The sequence below is a fragment of the Ursus americanus genome, chromosome 3 (genome assembly GCF_024610735.1).
Source record: "Ursus americanus isolate L20-20 chromosome 3, mUrsAme1.1.p, whole genome shotgun sequence".
In the NCBI taxonomy this organism is placed as follows: domain Eukaryota; kingdom Metazoa; phylum Chordata; class Mammalia; order Carnivora; family Ursidae; genus Ursus; species Ursus americanus.
The window spans coordinates 85,007,203-85,027,084 of NC_142129.1; the positions used below are offsets into that span (position 1 = coordinate 85,007,203).

Here is a 19,882-nt window from a genome sequence, read left to right on the forward strand (position 1 = left end):
CAATGTAATGAGGGGAAGTCTAAGAAGCCATACAGACTTCCCGGTACTAAGCAGCTTGCCAGAGGGATAACATGTGGCAATCAAAATAAATACATTTATCTAAATTGATCTTACTTGGTGCTCTTGGTGAAATAAGGACAGAAGCTTCCTATGTTAATTATATAGAGAGATGATATAATTAACATGCTACGAACTTCGTAAACAAACTCATAATGAACATAAATGAGCAGAAAATTAATATTCTAAGGTTCTCCAAGGCCTCGTTAACAAGAAACCCAACTACAGAAGCATCTACAGCAGATTAATAATAACAATGAACTAAAGTTTAAGAATCCACATTTGCAGGGTGCCTAGCTGGCTCAGTCAGAAGAGAGTGCGACTCTTGATTCCCGGCTTGTGAGTTTGAGCTTCATGTTGGGTGTAGGGATTACTAAAAAAAAAACAAAAAACTAACTAAATAAATAAAACTTAAAAAAAAAAAAAAAAAAGAGGGTACAGCCAAAACTGAGCCAAGAAATGAGTACAACATGATCTAAAGCTGAGGCAAGGGCGAAAGAAAGGAAGTTTGGATTCAGGGACATTTAGGAGGTGGTAGGAACAGGACTGGATGACAAATGTGGGCGGAAAGAGGAAACACTCCAATATGACTCAGGTTTTCTGCCTTGGGGACCTGAGAGGGCAGGGGAGCTCTTCCTGGCATGGAAACCCCAGGCAGAGAAGCAGGTGGTGGGAGAAGACAAGCCCACCTATGGTCATGTGGTGTCGCAGGTACCTTGGAACATCCCGAAGCCAGGCACTACACTGCGTTCCCCATACTCTTACCCCCAACCTGCAATGGCTTCCCAGTGATGATAAAAGGTTCCTAGCTGACATGCCAGGATCCACCAGGACATCCCCATACCCCCCAGCCCAGAGCTCCCAGTGGGGAGGAAGCACAGCCAGTAACAGCCACATCAGCAGGCTGGCTCAGGGACTTTATGGTCAGCAGGATGTCTCCCTCCTTCCCAGAATGCAGAGGATTCATTAAGCTCCTTCTCCACAACTGATGGTCATAAGCCTTGGCGGGAACATCAATTATTTCCTCTGCAGAAATGTCCGCACCGTCCTGCATTGGCACTGCCCATGATCTAGAGACCCATACCATGATCTCCCACACGCCTCCAACAACTCAGGCCCTGCCCCAGTGGGTGCCTGTTTCCTGCCTGACTGCTCATGAGCCCTCTCTGGATATTTTGTAGACTTCTTAGAGCTGGTGCTGAAACTGTTCCCCACCTACAGAGATCAAAGACACACTAAACAGCAGATCTCTAAGGAAACAGTGGACCTGGACAATCAACCACCATGAATGGCCACCAACATCACAACAAATAGACAACCAGACACATTGCATGCCCCTGAAAGCACATGCTATTATCTGTGAAGCACTCCTTTTTTTTTTTTTTTAATCTTACTTATTTATTTGACAGAAACAGCTAGAGAGGGAACACAAGCTGGGGGAGTGGGAGAGGGAGAAGCAGGCTCCCCGCTGAGCAGGGCTCAATCCCAGGACCTTGAGATCACAACCTGAGCCGAAAGCAGACGCTTAATGACTGAGCCACCCAGGTGCCCCTTTGTGAAGTATTCTTACTGATTGGAAGGCGATGCCTAATTGGTAGGTCAGATGGCATACAGGGACAGAAGGTTTTAAACACCATCACAGGGAAGGAACCAGCAAAATTCGGAATGTGGGAAACTCTCCAAGGACAAAGACAGTTCCTTCACTAATAAACGATAAGGGAAAAAGAGGGAGGGGAACTTACAGGTAAGCTTATAAAGAATGCAATGAGTGGATCCTTCTTTAAACAAGTCAACTATTTAAAAAAGTGTTTGGGATATTCAGAGATGCAGAAATACTGGGGATATATGATAACATTAAGGTATTATTGTCAATTTTTTTTTAAGAGAGAGAGCAGGAGCATGCAAGAGTGCGTAGAGGAAGAGGGAGAGACAGAATCTCAAGCAGGCTCTCACCCAGCTGGAGTCCAACACAAGGCTCCATCCCACCACCCTGAAATCATGACCTGAGCCGAAATCAAGAGTCGGAGAAGAGTTGGCCACTTCACAGACTGAGCCACCCAGGCGCCCCAGTGTTGTCAACTTTTTAAGGTGCGATTATGTTACTGTGGTTACATTTAAAAATAGAATCCTTATGTTTTAGAGATACAAACTGAAATATTTATGGTTGAAAATTATGAAGCCTGGAATTTGCTTTAGAATAATTTACCAGTGGTGAATGGAAATGGAGCAGGTATAAATTTGAAACCAGGTAGGTAATTACCAAAACCTGAGTGATGGGAACATCACATCTACTCTGAGCTTTTATTTTTATTATAAAAAATTTCAAACCTACAAAGTATAAAGATACACAAACTATTCTGTTCCAATCAAACCACTGATTTTTTCCATTCTTCTGTCCCGCCCTCTCCCATCACCTATTCTTCAAACAGGCCCCAAGAAACCGTCTTCCACCCTCACTTCTTCAAGTGCCCCAAACCTCAGTATCTGTGAGCCATCACTCAACACTCTTGCTCACTGGTCCTGCTCCATGATCCCTGCTAGACCCCAACCAAGTACCAACCCTACTGTCCACGTCTGTGCTCCTGGTTGCTGCTGGAGAAAACCACACCCGGTCAGGAGAGTTCCTCTCTTACGACAGCCATCCCTGGTCAGGACTGGCTTCTCCAACTCCTGCTGGCCATTCACAAAGAAAACAGGGATCCTCTGACAGACACAACTCTTTCCAGCATCTTCACAAGACCACTTATCATAACCATTTCCCTAAATATGGCAACCCTCTTAAAAGAAGTCCGTAGTCATTTGAACACGCACTTCATCCCCCTCAACACTCACTCACTCCGCACCCTGCACTGGGCATTCTTCCAGGCACACGAAAGACGTTGTAGCGAATCAACTCATGCCCCACCGTGTGGAGCTAGCGTTTCGGGGTGGGGGGGGGGAGGAGATCTAGCTTCTGCCTCCAACACACCACTCAAATTGTTTCTTTAAAGTTCAGTGATGGATTCTTTGTGCCCAAACCACAGCCACTCCATCCTTGTTCTAACTGACATCTTTTCCCAACTGGACATGGTTCACCGCTTCACTTCCTTGAAAGTCTGCTTCTACTCCTCACCTTTCTCCTGCCTCTCAAGGTGCTCCTTTCCCCTCCTTCTCTGCTGCCACTTAAATGTGGACATCTCTAGCTTCCTACCCGAATCTTGTTCCCTGCTCACTCTCCAATTTTTCAGGCCAAGACCCATCTCCAGCTTCCTGCTTTGCTTGAGGGTCCAAAGCAACAATGATGACAGCTAAGCAACTGTGGAGTGAGCTCATTCAAGCCTCTCCTCGGCCCTATGGCTCAGGGGGGTCATGAGCATCCCCCGAAATTACGCATCTGGCTCCACTTTACCCAGCTCGGAAGAGCTGAACCAAATGGTCAAATTCAACATGGCCTAAACTGATCTGCGTTTCGCACCACCAACACCCATTTTTTGTGCATGTTTAAACTGCACCTCTTATCTCAGGGGATGCTGCCACCTAAGTCAGAATATGGTCATCACCCCAACTCCTTGCTCTCCCCTCTGCCCACGTCAGTGATTTCATGCATACAATTCTGTGAGGTTTAGAACAGCACTGTTAGGCCTACCATCCCTGGAATGAGCATATAGGCAGATCATGCATATGAAGTTATCACCCACTGGTTTCAACCCAATCGAGGTTCTGCCGTTTACTACGTGGATCACTTATCCTCTCTAGGCTGAGGTTTCTTTCTCTGTAAAGCTGAAAAATGATGACTTGCTCAGAGGTCTGTAATAGCTGTTCCTATTCAACTGTTGGTCATTAATATTTATTATGGATGGTTTACACAGCAGAACTGTATTGCTGAGTCTGGGGAAAAAACAAAGCTTCTCATGCTTCTTTTGTTCTCTGGGCTAATGATTAAACATGGTCTCCTCCTTCAAATACCATTTAATTTTAAGAGACCCTCACAGCACTGCCAACAGCACCAAATAAACAGGCTTTTAATATTTTTTGGCAGTCTTTTTCTTGATACTTGTGGACACTTGCCTAATCTCTTTTTCTTGTTATATTTAACTGTAAAGACAAGCTCATTAACTAATCTCACTGTTGTGTTTCAAATTAAATTATAGTTTTCATTTGTTTTAGCCAATGGCCCTATCACAGAGATTAATTATTAAAGTATACATAGCACCAATGATTATAAATCTGTTAATATATATTTTGCTAAGTTCTTTCAGTGGGCCTAGAAGACGAAAACATATTTAACTGGAACAGCTGTGCACACTTCTGGACTAGGAGAAAGAGAACTCAAATTAGTATCATTTTCATGAGCAAGAACTATATAGAAGGGAAGACTAAAATGCAACGTAATTTTTAAATGGGCAGAGAGAGGGAGCAGATCCTGTGAATATGGAAGAGGCTGGGAAGAATTCAATCAGAAAGATAAAACCACCCTGACTGCCCCAGTATGATTTTCCTAAGGAAATCAGTTTTGCATTCAGGAAAATCCAAATATACATATTCAAGTGTTGTACCTCACAGCTGTAAAAAAATGGCTGGCTTTTTAAAAAGGGGAGGAAGGGTGGAGGGTACAGCTTCATGAGTTTTTTTAATGTTATTTTTAAAAATGTTTTTAAAACATGTTATGCTGCACAAATACGTAATCCAGAATACTAATGACAGTCAAGTAATATAGACCAGAAGCTTGATTCTACCACCGAGAAGAGAAAGAAATCTACTGATCCTTTCCGATGAACTTCAAAGTCCTACACAATTTTTTGAAGCGAGTACTAAGATACTGGGGTTTTGTCTCTTTTATACTTCAAATGACCCAAGTGAGATTAGGACAATTACAATTTTAACAATATTTTAAAGGCTTCTTCATTAAGATATTAGATTCACCAATAGGCTTTCTTTACATATTCAACAAAAAAAGTTTAGCATTCTCAAAACTGTAATACAACACTAACAGTCCCTTAACATTATTTTCTGCAAAATGAACATCTTAAAAAAGCCATAGTTGTCTTAATCCTACCTACATTCGGAATACAACATCCACTTTTTAAATGCATCCATCCTCTGCAAACTATCAATAATCCCTCTAGCTCACAATAAACAGCCCTTTGCTCAGGGCAGAGCACACATAACACTCTAATATGCAAAATTATTAAATCCATTAGATTCATTAATTCCATAAATATTTGTGCACCCCTTATGAGTCTGGCACTATTCTAGGCACTGAGGACAAACAGACAATTTCTTGCCCTCACTAATTTTACATTTATTTAAGGATATATCATTGAATAAAATAATCTCAGAAACATGCACACATAATAGCTACAAATAAAGCAGAGTAAAGGGAAGGAGAGAAAGGAGGTGCTCTTTAGTGAACCATCTTTAAGGAGGTGTCTTTTGAACCACGACTTGATGGAAGAACTAGACACAAAAAGATGTGTGTGGGGAGAGTTCCAGGCAGTGGGACCAGCACAAGTAAAGGACCTGAGTCAGGAGCGAACAATCAACAAACCAGCTGGATTGTAATTTCTGTCTCCTACTTGGGGGCAAAAGCTATGTTTTATTAATACTTGTATCGCCCCAGCCTCTACCAAAAGTTATGTGCAAAAGTTGTTGGGGGCCCCCAGGGAGCTCAGTCAGTTAAGCGTCTGCCTTCAGCTCAGGTCATGATCCCAGGGTCCTGGGATCCAGCCCCGCATAGGTCGGGTTCCCTGCTCAGCGGGGATTCTGCTTCTCCCTCTCCCTCTGCCTGCTGCTCCCCCTACTAGTGCTCTCTCCCTCTGTCAGATAAACAAAATCTTTAAAAAACAAAACACACACAAAAAACAAAAGGAGTTGCTAAGTTAATATATACAGACTGTTGGCTACTTGCCTAACGATTTTTGAACAAAATCACTGCCTATCCATCCCCTTTTGGGTATGAGTGTACTGGATGCTTTTTGACAGATCCCTCAATTGTCAAGGCATCCCCAAGCCAAGGGGGCATGCCTGTTTTCACAGATCAGATTGGAGACTGGAGAAACACACACACACACCCGTCGTAAACCTGTGTTTTCCGAATGAAAAAAAAAAAAAAAAAGCGGTCTGACAACGCGGTCAAATCTTTGACAAACCAAATTCTCCAAACCCGACTTCCTGGCAGGCGCTAATAACCCAGGCAATAAGGATATCTTTCTAAACCTCTCAATGCAGGGCTGGCGGTCGTCCTTAACCGGTGCGGGTGAGTTTTCAACAAGCACAGCAGCACCTCCAACATCCACTCATTAAACACAGATCCGGCGGAGGGCTGGAGAAAAACACTCCTCGGCCCCAACCTGTTCGCTGCCACTCTGGGAAACGTGTAGAAAACAAGCAGTCAGCTGAGCGCCTGCCTGGCGTGCAGCAGGCTCGCAAGAAGTAGTGATGGATGAAATCGAGGACGAAAGCACGTGGGCTTTACCCTGCAGAAGACTGGCCCCGCGAAACACCTGAGCTCTAAAGGGCTCCGGGATATAGGCGGTTTTCTCCCCAGCGAGGAGAAGAGTTTAGGGAGCGTCCGGGGCAAAGAAAGGGAGGAAAGGGGCCTGGATCGGCGAGCGGGCAGCCGCGCGGGGAGGCGAGAGAGCGCGGCGCCCCCTGCCGACCGGCTGCGGGAGGGGGGGCGGGGCTGGCAACGCCGGAGTAGGACCGCGGGGCTCCAGCCGCGCTCCCGCGGGCACGGTCCGTAATGGAGGCGCAGCGGGCGCGCCGCGGGTTTAGGCCGCGGCCGGGACGCCTTCCCAGTCCGCACTGCCCCTCGGGGCGGGGCCCTGGGGCCGGACCGCGGAGCCCGGGGGCTGCGGCGAGGCCGCGCACTTACCCGGGGCCTGGGAGCGCGGGCGCGGCGGGGGCCGGGCGGCGAGGGGGCAGGCGTGCTGCTTCGGGCGCAGGAGGGCGGCGGCGGTGAAGGCCACTCGGAAGAGCGTGCTGCGAGGGCGCGCCGGCATAGGCAGCTCGGTCAGCGCCTTCAGCCCGTGCGGCCCGGAGCGCACGGGTGGGCTCGCCGGCGGCCGAGCTCTCACACGTGCGGCGCACCGACGCGCAGCGGCTAATCGGCCCCACCCCCAGGGCGGAGCCCGGCCTCCGCCGCCGGCCCCGCCCCCACGGCGGCCCGGAGGGGCAAGGCCCCGCCCCCTCTCGGCCGCCCAGTGTCCCAGCGTCCGCGGTGCGGCCCGGCTAGCTGAGGTTTGGGGAGATCCCTGGGGCCCATTCGCCTGGGCTTTGACCGGGGCAAACAGTGATTTCATCGTGCACCAAAGAGTCCTTTAGACAGTCTCTAGGACTTCTGAAGCGGCTATGGCCTTACGAATGTTTGATGTATTTTAGTGTTTCTTCCGGATAGTTAAGCCCCTTTTGCGTGGCTCTCCACACGCAGCCAACTTAATGAAAAGACTAACTTTAGGGACTATACTGTTCTATATATAATTCCTTCAAAGTGCAGAGAATCCAAGAGAACCATTTTCCTATTTCTTCAATATACCCCTCCTGCTTGATGGCTCCTCAATAGGGTCTGCCTCAGGAAAAGGGATCCTTAGCAAGTTTGTGCTTCTGTGTGAAGGAAGATCAAGTCCAGTACTCCGTCCGGGCCCTTCAAGTAGCACACGTTTTGCAACCAAATCCGGGCCTTCAATAGCTTTTGCACATTTAATATTTCGCCAAATTTCAATCCTTGGTGAAAAACCTGTGTGTTATTTCAAGTTCTTTTATTTCTGTTAGACTTTTTTTTTTTTAATTGTGGTAAAATACACACAACATAAAATTTACCATTTTAACCATGGTAAAAGTGTACAGTTCAGTGGCCTTAAATACATTCACACTGCTGAGCAAACATCACCACCATCCATCTCCAGAACTCCTTTCATCTTGCAAAGCTGAAACTCTCTACCCAGTATGTGATAACCCCCCAGTCTCCCCTCCTCCTAGCGCCTGGCAACCACCATGCTACTTTTTGTCTGGGTGAATTTTACTGTTGTAGCTAACTTATGTTAGTGGAATCATACAGTATATGCTCCTTTGTGACTGACTTATTTCCTTACTATTCATCCATGTTGTAACATGCGTCAGAATTTCCTTCCTTTTTAAGGCTGAGTAGTATCCCATTACATATTTATATAACCACATTTTGTCACCTCTCATCACTTGCATTGCTCCCAAATTCCAGTTATTGTGAATAATGCTGCTATGAGCATGGCTGTTCCAATAGCTATTGGAGAACTTGCTTTCAATTTTTTGTGGTATATACTCAGAAGTGGAACTGATGTACCATGTGGTAATTCTATTCTTAATTTTTTTGAACAACCCTATGTTGTTTTCTATAGCATCTATAGACTTGTTTTTAAAATCTGGGTTTATATATATTTTTTAAAGATTTTATTCATTTATTTGACAGAGAGTGCGAGAGAGCACGAGCATGGGGAACAGCAGTGGGAGAGGGAGAGGGAGAAGCAGGCTCCCCTCCAAGCAGGAGCCCGATGCGGGGCTCGAACCCAGGACCCTGGGATCATGACCCAAGCCGAAGGCAGACGCTTAACCATCTGAGCCACCGAGGCACCCCTAAAATCTGGATTTACATTATCCATACTCAGTATGGATAATTCACTAAGACTGGTAGGATTCTATATTGCCTTTCTGTAAGATCAGTCACCTCAATTAAGTACAGTACCACAGACAGTTTTGTCTCTAATACATGTATAATCACGTGTTCTTGGGCTATGGCTAATTCACAGGTTAATGTCCCAATGACAACAACTGCAAATATTTTTATCACAGCCACAGTAAAAATTCGATCCCAAACCTTAAATTTTTGTATACTTTAAAAAGAAGTATCTTCTCTGAGATAGTGGCCCAACTCCTTATAGCCACTTATGGAAGAAAAGAATATTCACATTCCTTTGGCTGTTAGCTAGGTCCATGGTCAAAACTTAACCTTTTTGCATTTTAGTCTGTTAGACAAGGTCCAAGTGAAACATGCGTATTTAGTTTTCTGTTTTTCAAAATCGCCACTCTTTATTGGCTTTTAGAATAATACAGAAGCACTCAAAGCCTGTCCCAAATTCCAATTCCCTCTAATAATCATTTAATAATTTAATGTTCTCCTTGACTTTCAAATTACATTCTAACATGTATATAATGTATAATATTCAGGATCCTGCTTTTAACCCACACGAGCACTATGCATTGCTAAGTGCCTAACACACACACAATGGATCTCTTATTTCATCCTTATTATTGCCTAGTATTCTGTCCATCTTAGACTCCCCAGATAGTAGTCAATTGTTTTCTATGCTCCCTCAGTCATTGCAAACATTTCTGTTGTTTGAGCCTACTGCATTCAATCTTATTTATTTTCATTTCTATTTCCCTTACCAGAAAGTGAATTCCTCAGAAGAAAATTTTGAGTTTAGAGCAATCTTTTTTTCCTTTAATGTTTTTATTTTTATCAGATCTTGCATGTTTGCAAGAGTCAAATAATTCTGTAGAAATCTTAAAAGTTGCAATGAGAGGGCAAAGACTGTACCCCCTACCCCCTTCCCAATTTTCCCCTCCTCAAAGGCAGACATTTCACCTTTTTATAAAAGATTTATTTATTTATTTTAGAGGGGGGAGGGGCAGAGGGTGAAGGAGAGAGAGAATCCCAAGCAGGCTCCCCACTGAGTGTGGAGCCTGAGGTGGGGCTCAATCCCACAACCCTGAGATCATGACCTGAGCCAAAATCAAGAGTCAGACACTTAAACGACTGAGCCACCCAGTTGCCCCCATTTCGCCTCTTTTAACTGGTTATTGTGATACTTACCTCCATGTCTCCATATAAAATGTTTGCATGGCTATTTCTTAATTTTTCACTTTTAAGCATTACCTATTGACTTCACTAAGTGGAAGATGAGGATTTAGCTCTTCTTCCTTTCCCCATTCCTTCCTCTACCCCACCACCCTTTTCATCTCTTTACCTGCTCAATCTAGTTATACTGTCCTTTTTAAATAGGTTTGTGTTTACTTCATTATGACTAGGTAAACATTACTTACATCTTGGGTGAAGTAATATATACTAAGATTACTTCTCTTCTCCTGCTCAGCTTTTTGTCTTTCCTGCAGTTAATAATTATCTTATTTTGATTTAGTATTCATCATTAAGCCAAGCCCAAACTTTTTAATGATTGTTTCAATCTCTGCTTCCCAAGACTTAGATAGATGAGGTGTTCTATTAGTTTCATCTGTCTAAAGTAGTCTTTCCTGGAGCCTTCTAGACCTGCATCAATCCATGTCTGGTGATGGTTGTTGTCAGGGACTTTCAATTCATTTTTCTCCTGCATTGTATTTTCTGTTTCCTATATCCTATCTCTTCTTTTTTGTTTAGTCCCTCATTTTAATAGAGCACAACTTCCAGAAGCATCCTGTGAAAGGAGAAGTAAATGGAAGGGAAAGGACAAAGAAATGAAAAATAAGAAAGAAAAAAATAAGAAATTAGAGGACCACTCCAGGGGATCCAAAATCTGAAAAAGATTTCTAGAAGAAAAACCAACAGAGGTTAGGGAAGAGGTGGTCGCCAACAAAAAATTCAAGAAAACGTCTTCAAACTAAAAGCGACGAGTTTTCAGGTTAAAAGGGCCCATTGAGTGCTCAGAGAGGTGGACGTTTTGCCGAGGTTGAGAAGGGAGAGCCTCAGGGGCCGGCGCCCGCTTTCCGAGCGGCCGGGCCGGCCTCCTGCCAGCAGGGGGAGCCATGGCGCACTCCTGGCGGCTGCGCGGGCAGGACCTCTCTGGGAAGAGAGGAAGAAACCAGAAAGACGGAGGGGAAGTAGCGGTGGCTCCCATCCCCGCGGTCTCCTAGGCTGAGCTGGTGTTTGGCCGCTGGCGGCCGCCGAACTCTACGAGCCACGCTGGCTGCGCATGGAGCCGAGGACTCGCGCGGAGGCGGGATGCTCCCGGCCGGCGAGACCGGCGAGGCACCTGCAGCCCCGGTGAGGCGGCCCTGGTGACCCGGGGAAAGGACGCTGGTGACTCAGTGAGGTGGCACAGATCTCCCAAGGGAGATTGTCTGTAAGGCGGCCCTGGCGGCCTGGGGATGTGGTTTCCGTGGCCCGGGGGAGATAGACCTTGCAATCTGGTGAGGTGGCACGGACCTCCCAGGGGAGGTGGTCCCGGTGAGATGACACAGATAGATCGCTCCAGGGACGTGGCCCTGGAAGCTGGGCGCGGTAACTCCAGCCATCCTGGGGAGGTGGCATTGGAGGTCCCAAGGGCCACCTGCATCAGATGGCCCTGGCCCCTCAGGGAGGCCCCACGGGAGGTGTCTGGGACCTCGTGGTGCTCCAGGGGATGCCCTCTGGGAATCCTGTATGAGTTCCACCTATCTCTTCAGTCTTAATGTGTTCGTTACCCCTGTTCTTCTAGTGCTGCTCTGAAAGTGGTGACGAAAGGAAGGACGTCGAGGAGAAAAGTAAGCAGACTGGAAACACGTTAGCATTCTCTACCCAGCCATCTCTCCAAAACTCAGCCCCCTCCAGGGTCTGCAGCGAAGTGCCTTAGCCTGTTATCTTTTAGATGAATCTCTCTTTTGTACAATATGCTTACATAATATTAAGTACTGATTATAATTATATATGTATCTGTCTTTCTAAAATTGAAAAATATGGCACTATTTGGAGATAAGCACTTCTGATCCCTACTTAGTGCAAGGACTGGTGTGGATTCATGGGAGTGCTGCCCCTCATACTGGATTCAGAATAATTGGGGCCTGCCTGTTATTTTAATGAAGCATCAACTTACCAAGCATCAGGAATTTGGAGGGGCTAATGATCTAGAAGAGATGACTACCACCTTAACTGGAGTCAAAATGGCAACTGCTTAGTTGTACTTTACCTTTGGTGAATTTGCCATTAAAAGTTGATGGGGGGGGGGCGCCTGGGTGGCTCAGTCGTTAAGCATCTGCCTTTGGCTCAGGGCGTGATCCCAGGTCCTTGAGATCGAGCCCCGCATCAGGCTCCTCCGCTGGGAGCCTGCTTCTTTCTCTGCCACTCCCCCTGCTTGTGTTCCCTCTCTCGCTGGCTGTCTCTCTGTCAAATAAATAAATAAAATCTTAAAAAAAAAAAAAAAAAAAGTTGATCTGGGAAGAAGAGTACAAAGGATAACTTGTTTCCTGGATCTTGGTCTGGGCAAGGAAGAGGAAAAACGTCGATACCTCCATTTCCTACCTAGGACAGGAGCATATGTCAGGGATGTGGACATTTGTCATTTTACTTTAATGAGCTAAGCATGGCAGCCTTTTGGAAATCAAGGCATCTTCAGGGGCGTTTGAAGTGAAATTTATTAGGGGAGGGAGGGGAAAAGCATGTAACAGCTATTTCACCAGAGGGTTTTTGGTTCTTCTGACCATCGCAAATAGTCTACGAATGAATAGTGCTAGGAGGAAGGGTGTATGCATTACCACAATGGCTTTAGGAGTTAGGCTTGCCATTAATATTGCCTGCTGATAGAGTCTGCCTCAGAAGGAAAGCTCTAAGTAGTCCATAGCACTTGACAGGCATAGCTCCCACAACTTCGCTCCTTTGTTAAAGGATTGGAGAGTACCCCATATCTTTCAGTTAAACCTTTCCCTTTTCCACCTTTGCCCATTCCAATGCCTGGAAGTTGATGCCTACCGAGCTGTTATTTAGTACAATGAAAGACACAGACTTTGTCCTTTTCCCTCCTTTGGTGGCTTGGTCAACTTCTTTGCTTATTACAAAAAACAAGAAGAGAGTCATAAAAACCTTGCAGATCATCAGTGTGTCATCTTAATGAATACCATTTGAGGCACGTGGGTGGCTCAGTTGGTTAAGCCTCTGCCTTCAGCGACCTGCTAGTGGGGAGTCTGCTTCTCTCTCTCCCTCTGCTCCCCCATGCTCTCTGTCTCTCAAATAAATGAATAAATGAATCTTTAAAAAATATATCATTTGACTAAGAGTATACTATGCTGCATTTAAATGGTGATGTCAAAAGAATAGAATTTAAAGGGGCGCGTGGGTGGCTCAGTCAGTTAAGCGTCTGCCTTCAGCTCGGGTCATGATCCAGGGGTCCCGGGATCAAGCCTCTCTTTGGGCTCTCTTCTCAGTGGGGGTCTGCATCTCCCTCTGCCCCTCCCCCCACTCATGCTTGTGCTTGCTCACTTTTTCGCTCTGAAATAAATAAAATCTTGGGGGAAAAAAGAAAATCGAATTAAAAAAAGAATATAATTTAAAAGTAGGTGAAAAAAATTTTAATTGAAAAAAAATAAAAGTAGGTGAAGATAGAATTTGCTCCCAAATCTATAGCAACCTTAGCATTCACCAGTCCCTCTGCACATGGCCCTGCCTGTAGGTGTCTGCAGATGCACCACACAATGCTCTTCTTTTAAGATAAAAAAAAGAGGACACTGTGACTCCTGTACGTAATGGTAGGTGGATTTCTGTATTAATAAAATTTGATGCAGACTATCCAATTCTCATATTTGAAGAAAAAAAATAAGAAAATTGGGTTGAGAGTCAAGAAACATGGACTTTAATCCCATTTATAACCTTTAAGTATAAGCTGGGCAAATATAATTTATAGTTGGGAAGTTGAGGCATAGATTTCTCCTAGTTTTGCTTCTACTTAACTAGTGAGTTACTGGTTCTCATAGCATACAAATAAGCTTTTAATTCTTATAAGTTGAATAGAATGAAGGAAGATTTGGTTTTGGGGGGCTGGGGGAGGAACAGTCCCACTACTAAACACATTGGTATATATTCTATTAATCTTTACATAAATAATTGAATATCTGACAGTTACATTTTGCATTTAGGCATATCTTTTTTTAGATATTCATATTTTCATTTTATCAGAAGTAACAGTTGTTTTGTAATGAGGCTGATCATAACCTCCTGCCTTTCTCTCGTTGCTGCTTTCTTAAAACTTCATTTTTGGGGGCGCCTGGGTGGCACAGTGGTTAAGCGTCTGCCTTCGGCTCAGGGCGTGATCCCGGCGTTATGGGATCGAGCCCCACATCAGGCTCCCCCGCTATGAGCCTGCTTCTTCCTCTCCCACTCCCCCTGCTTGTGTTCCCTCTCTCACTAGCTGTCTCTATCTCTGTCAAATAAATAAATAAAATCTTTAAAAAAAAAAAAAAAACAAACTTCATTTTTGGTAAAGAGCCAAGTTCTTACAAGGGCAGCTCCGGGAAGAACAGAGGCGAAGTTCAACCAGTACTGCTCCCCAGGAGGCTCTGTATTGTTCCCCCAGCTTTATCTCTCCTGCACACACACTTTTTTTTTTTTTTAAGAAATTGCTGTAGTCTCTGTAATTAAACATATGCTAGTACAATCAAGCTTTTAATTTGTTTATAAACTCACTGTGAATGGTTTGAGAGTACCAAATCCTTTAGTTAAAACATGAAGTAGAGAAATGCACTGTATGTTCAGGGTTATTCTAAGGTTTGGTTTCTGGGAAGTCTGCTTTTTCTCTGGGACCTTATTTTATAGCACTTATTTTGATCTGGAGATCAATGGCTATTCCTCTTACATTTTTACATTATCCTTATTTTTTAAGATTTTATTTATTTGAGAGAGAAAGAGAGTGCAGGAGCAGGGGGAGGGGTGCAGAGGGGACAGGAGAGAGACAAGCAGACTCCCCACTGAGCATGGAGCCCAATGTGGGGCTTGTTCTCACAACCCCAAGATCATGACCAGAGCTGAATCCCAAGAATCAGACACTTAACCACCTGAGCCACCCAGGTTCCCCCCACTTTTTTTTTTTTAATCTGTTAGTACTATTCAAATCTAGGGAGATTAAGCCCTGTCTGTGGAATAAAATTGTGGAAAACCAGCCACCATCATGCCAAGTTTCCTAACCTCCAAGAAGGATACCGTGAGTAAGCAAAAGGGGATAGCCTGCACATGGAACAGGAACTGTTTCAAAGGAAACAGTGTATCTTAGCACGCAGGGCTGGAGTGGAAAGAGCTATGGCAGTTGCTGCCGATCACGTCACTCCTACCTTCTTTGCCAGCACGCCGCTGCGGCCGCCGCTGTGGCCTTCAGGCTTCTCTGGGGTGTAGGCATGTCCAGCCTGGCACAGATGGCCAGTGAAGGTGAGCTGGAGATACTCTGGAAAAGAGGAGCAGTGCTGTTGATCCACAAATTGAGGACAATGGAAGAGAATTTAATTTCCTTTGAATTGGATTGTTTACTAGAAATTTGTCTCTTGGAATAAAAATTGAAAATCTATTATTTATGTATTTGAATCTTACATCATTCCATAAAGAATTAGAGGCAGCTTAAATGGCTCAATTATTTCTTAAGCATCGTGGATAGTGGAAGAAGGTATAGATGCTTGCAGAGTGAAAAGCTGACTTGGAAATGGTAGGAAAGGATGGGTGTTCGAGCACGCAGTAAGGAATGGGCTCTGTGGGAAATGCCATCTACTAAATGGGGTGGGAGCAAAGCTACACAGTGTTTTCACTGGGCGTTGTTTGCTCCGACATGGTCCGTGCTGCCTCTGCTACCACTCTTCCCTCGAAATGGTCAGGGTTCCAAGTCACCTGCTTTTGTCACATTTTAAATAAGTACAGCGTGGGTCGGTCCAAGTCTAGTTTATCTGCCATGAAAGGAGTCTCACTTCACACTGTACAACTTAGTGGTTGCACTAGTCATTTTGAGTTTTTCTTAGTAATTTGTGTTTTCTTTCACACTTCCTTTTATTCTTTTTCTGACATGTCTTTGTACAATGGCATTTGAAGCTTTTAAAACTTTACTTTTTTTTAAAGATTTATTTATGAGAGACAGAGAGAGAGAGTGTGAGCAGGGGGAGGCGCAGAGGGAGAGGGAAAGAGAGAATCTCAAGCAGTCTCCTCACTGAGCATGGAGCCTGATGTGGGGCTTGATCTCAGGACCCTGAGATCGTGACCTGAGGGGAAACCAGGAGTTGGACGCTCAACTGTCTGAGCCACTCAGGAGCCCCTAAAACTTTTTTACTGTTACATAAGGGGGAGTTTTTACTCATTGGTCAAACTTTCAATTTTTTTTTCATATACTTGAAATCTTTCAATACTTTTTTTCCCCCTTTTAACATTTTAAAACCAGAGTCCTTTGGTATTATTCTAGACCACATTATCTGTTTCCTTACAAGTTCTGAAAATATATTACTACTTTAATAAAAACTGCATCCATAAAATAAGACTTGATCTTTCTTTTCTCTAGTAATAAAATAGATTTGTAAGATAAAAGTCTTCTGGAAAAGTTTAATATCTGCTTGTAACTGCATTGTCATGCCAACATCTGTTGAAACCCGTGGTTACTAGGACAGACTTTGGGATTTTTCCTTCACTCTGAATTTCCTCAACGCCTAAGCATTTTGTAGTACTTGACTGATAGATTGCTTTGTAGCTGTTCGTTTGGGTATTGGTGTATGTGTGTGTACATATATGCATATGTACGTATAAACACTATATATATTCATTTTGATGTTTTTGTGTGTATATATATATATATTTTGTGTGTATATATGGCATATATACACAAACATACATATGCATACCATATATAGTGTTTTCTTTAAATTACTAACTTTTGAAGGTAGATACATTGCTTTGTATATCTTTTGTATTTCCTTTAACCCTGTGGTACTTAGTAATGTTGAATGACGTTATTCTTTCATTTTAGGTGACATCAATATTACAGCTCTTGTTGGAAATGAACAAGTCAATGAAGATACAGATAATGGTGATCTCCCTTCTTACGTGTCTGCATTTATAGAAAAGGAAGTTGGAAATGACCTTAAATCTTTAAAGAAACTTGATAAACTCATAGAACAGATGACAGAAAATAAAATGCAGTTAGAAGAACAGGCAAGTATTAAAACTCATTGAAATACTATCAGAAGTATACACATAATATAAACATAACCAGTGTATAGGGAATTTTGAAGATATAGCTTGTGACAAATAGTCTAATCATTTAAAACTTAATAGGTTTTAAGACTTACAGTATGCTAGGTATTTTAGGAATTATGTAAAAGACAAAGATGCTGGGGCCGCGTGGCTGGCTCAGTCGTGGGAGTGTGTGACTCTTGATCTCAGGGTTGTGAGTCTGAGCCCCATGTTGGATGGAGAGATTACCTAAAATTAAAATCCTTAAAAAAAAAAAAAAAAAAAAAGACAAAGTGCCTGCTGATATGCTTTAGGTCTTAAAAACATAATGACCGCTAACATTTTAAGTAGCTTTTCATACAGTGACTTTTAAAGTGCTTCTACAACTAAGTCATTTCATGGTATATAAAAATGTTATAACACCATCATTCCAAACTTTGTATATGCCCACTCATAAGGAGAAAACATGAAAATGAGTATAACATAACAATGGTTATTTCTGGGTGGTGGGTTAACAGGTGATTTATTTTCTTCACATCTTTCTGTATTTTCACATTTACTTTTTACAGAGAACATATTACTTAAAATAGTTTTTAAAACACCCAATGAATGTAATCTTAAAGAAATAAGTGGATCCCTGTACTTGAAACAGCGTGTTTGTCAAGGATAAAAGCTTTACATCCTGTAACTACTACGTTAGGCTAAGTAAATTGTGTGTGGCTATGTTGGTGTTTAGCCCTGGGTTGTCAGTCGTCCTGTGTTCCCAACCCCAGCACCTCAGCCCTCCTATCTTCCTGTCTTTCCCCCATGTCTACCACAAGTCTCTTGAGTCTGGCCCTGCCCCATCCTCCTCTTCCACTCCTGCAGGCAAGCCGTGCTGGGCCTGTCAGAGGAAATCACACGGCGGAGTGCACGGATGCCAGCCCAGATGAGTGGTCTTCAGCCCCACCCGGCAGTCCTCCTGTGGCTCCTTCCCTGGGAAGGTCGACTCCTCTGCCACTCCCCGCAACTGTTCTTCTGAATTCTCCCCCAAGATACCTACCCCATCTGGCCATCCTTTTCCTTTTCCCAAAAAGAACAAATTAAGAGCACTCTCAGCATGAATCCATTGGACAGTTTACCCCACATCCCACAAACTTATTTGCAACCATTTCTACTTCTTAATTCAGCCGAAGATCAATCTGAGGCGGTCCTCACACCTCAGATCCCACCTGCCACCTCAGTGAACTTGCTTCACACTTTTATAGTTTTCTCCTCTGCTCCTCAGCCAGTCCTGTCCCCTCAGCATAGGGACACACCCAGATGTTTTCCTTAAAACCCAAACAAAAAACCCTGCCCTCATCTTTTACTAAGTGTTAATTCCTTCCTTTTACCGTTAGGCTTCCTCAGAAAGTCATCTTAAATGTCTTTCTCCACTTCCCAATCAGGCTCGTTTCCCTGATGACCATGGAAGCTTCTGCCAAAGTCCCTAACTGAACCTTAAATTCAGTGTATCTGTCTCTTCAGATGCTTTCCCTTCCTTGGAAAGACCACCATCTGCCTGTCACTCGGGCCTGAAACCTAGGAGCCCTCCTAGATTGCCTGTCATCCACCTCCACCGCCTCATCACCAAGACATCAGAGTTTTGCCCCCTTCACACCTGTGCTGTGTGCTCGCTCCCGCCCCTGCTGCCACCACCCCAGTTTAGGGCTGCAGCCTCTCCTGCACGTGATGGCAGTTTGCCCATCTTCTGCTTCCTTCTCATCCCCGCAGTATCCATCTTTCATTTTTATTCTTTATAGAAACTGTATTATGTATAATTAGGCAAATCTATATAAAACGTAGTTAAAATCTTTTATGTATATATAAGCATACATATACTTTAAATATGCATAGCTTAACTTTTTATAATTAATGTAATATACCACTTGTTTTCATATCAATGTATATAGATTTCTCTTTTTTAATGGTTTTATGGTATTCAGCTATAGCTGTACATAATTTATTTAATCAGGCCCTTATTGGTCAACATTTTTGCTATTTCCAGTTTTTATTATTGCAAATATTAGGTGAGTAAACATAATATTTTGTCACATTACTTTCTAAATCATAAATCTAACTGAATGATTCCCTTGTTAAAGTCTCTTGGGGTGCCTGGGTGGCTCAGTTGTTTAAGCATTTGACTCTTGATCTCAGCTCAGGTCTTGATCTCAGGGTCATGAATTCAAGCCCCACGTTGGGCTCCATGCCGGGCATGGAGCCTACTTAAAAACAAAAACAAAAACTCTCACTGGTTTCCCATTGCCTGTTGGAAAAAGCCCACATACTTCTAAGGCCCAAGATGCTCCTGTGATCTCTATCTCGTCTCTCCCTACCGATCTAGACTCATCTCTTCTTTCTCCATTTCTTTGAACTGTATTCTGTGCCTTACCCAGCTCTTTGCTGTTCTCTGATCATGACAGCCATTCCTTTTGCCTGGAATGCCCTTTCCTTCTAAAGTTCCCCAGAAAATACCTGCCCATCCTGCGAAGGTGTGTGCAGGAGCCGTGCAGCACAATTGCCTTGTACCTCAAAACCTCGCTATCCAAAGTGTGGAAGCTTGTTATACACGCGGAATCCCAGTCCCCTCTTCAGACCTAATGCATTCGCGTTGGTCTTATACCGGATCTCTAGGTGATTCCTGTGTACATGCAGGTTTGGGAAGCACTACCTCAGTCATTACACTTAGCATCTCTCTTTTATTGCATTAATCCCATGATACAGGAGGTATCTGCTTGTATTTCTCTTCCATACGAACTGAGCTTTAGGGCAGATGCTATGTCTTATTTATCTGTCTATTCCTAGCACAGGGCCTTGTACAAAATGTCTAATCAGTGTCAATTAAATTGAAATTCCACTATAATAGTATTTATATTATTTTGATACCTAATGTTTGTATAGTTTTTCCATATGCTAGAA

The 19,882-nt window shown here is 43.8% G+C and overlaps 2 protein-coding genes across 3 annotated transcripts in view; one reads left to right on the plus strand and one right to left on the minus strand.

The window, feature by feature from the left end:
- Positions 1-7,150, minus strand: part of PUS7 (pseudouridine synthase 7) — a 51,762-nt gene extending 44,612 nt beyond the window's left edge. Inside the window, exon 1 of the mRNA XM_045793442.2 lies at positions 6,911-7,150. Within this exon, the coding sequence (XP_045649398.2) occupies positions 6,911-7,037 (127 nt within the window). The 5' untranslated portion in view covers positions 7,038-7,150. The remainder of the gene's footprint in view (positions 1-6,910) is intronic.
- A 3,714-nt stretch (positions 7,151-10,864) lies between these two features.
- The window catches only part of RINT1 (RAD50 interactor 1), a 30,150-nt gene continuing 21,132 nt past the window's right edge, over positions 10,865-19,882 (plus strand). Inside the window, exons 1-3 of one of the 2 annotated variants that reach the window (XM_045793444.2) lie at positions 10,865-11,047; positions 11,481-11,526; positions 16,740-16,924. In XM_045793444.2, the coding sequence (XP_045649400.1) occupies positions 11,006-11,047; positions 11,481-11,526; positions 16,740-16,924 (273 nt within the window). In that variant the 5' untranslated portion in view covers positions 10,865-11,005. The remainder of the gene's footprint in view (positions 11,048-11,480; positions 11,527-16,739; positions 16,925-19,882) is intronic. The other variant, XM_087861171.1, reaches the window with a different exon arrangement.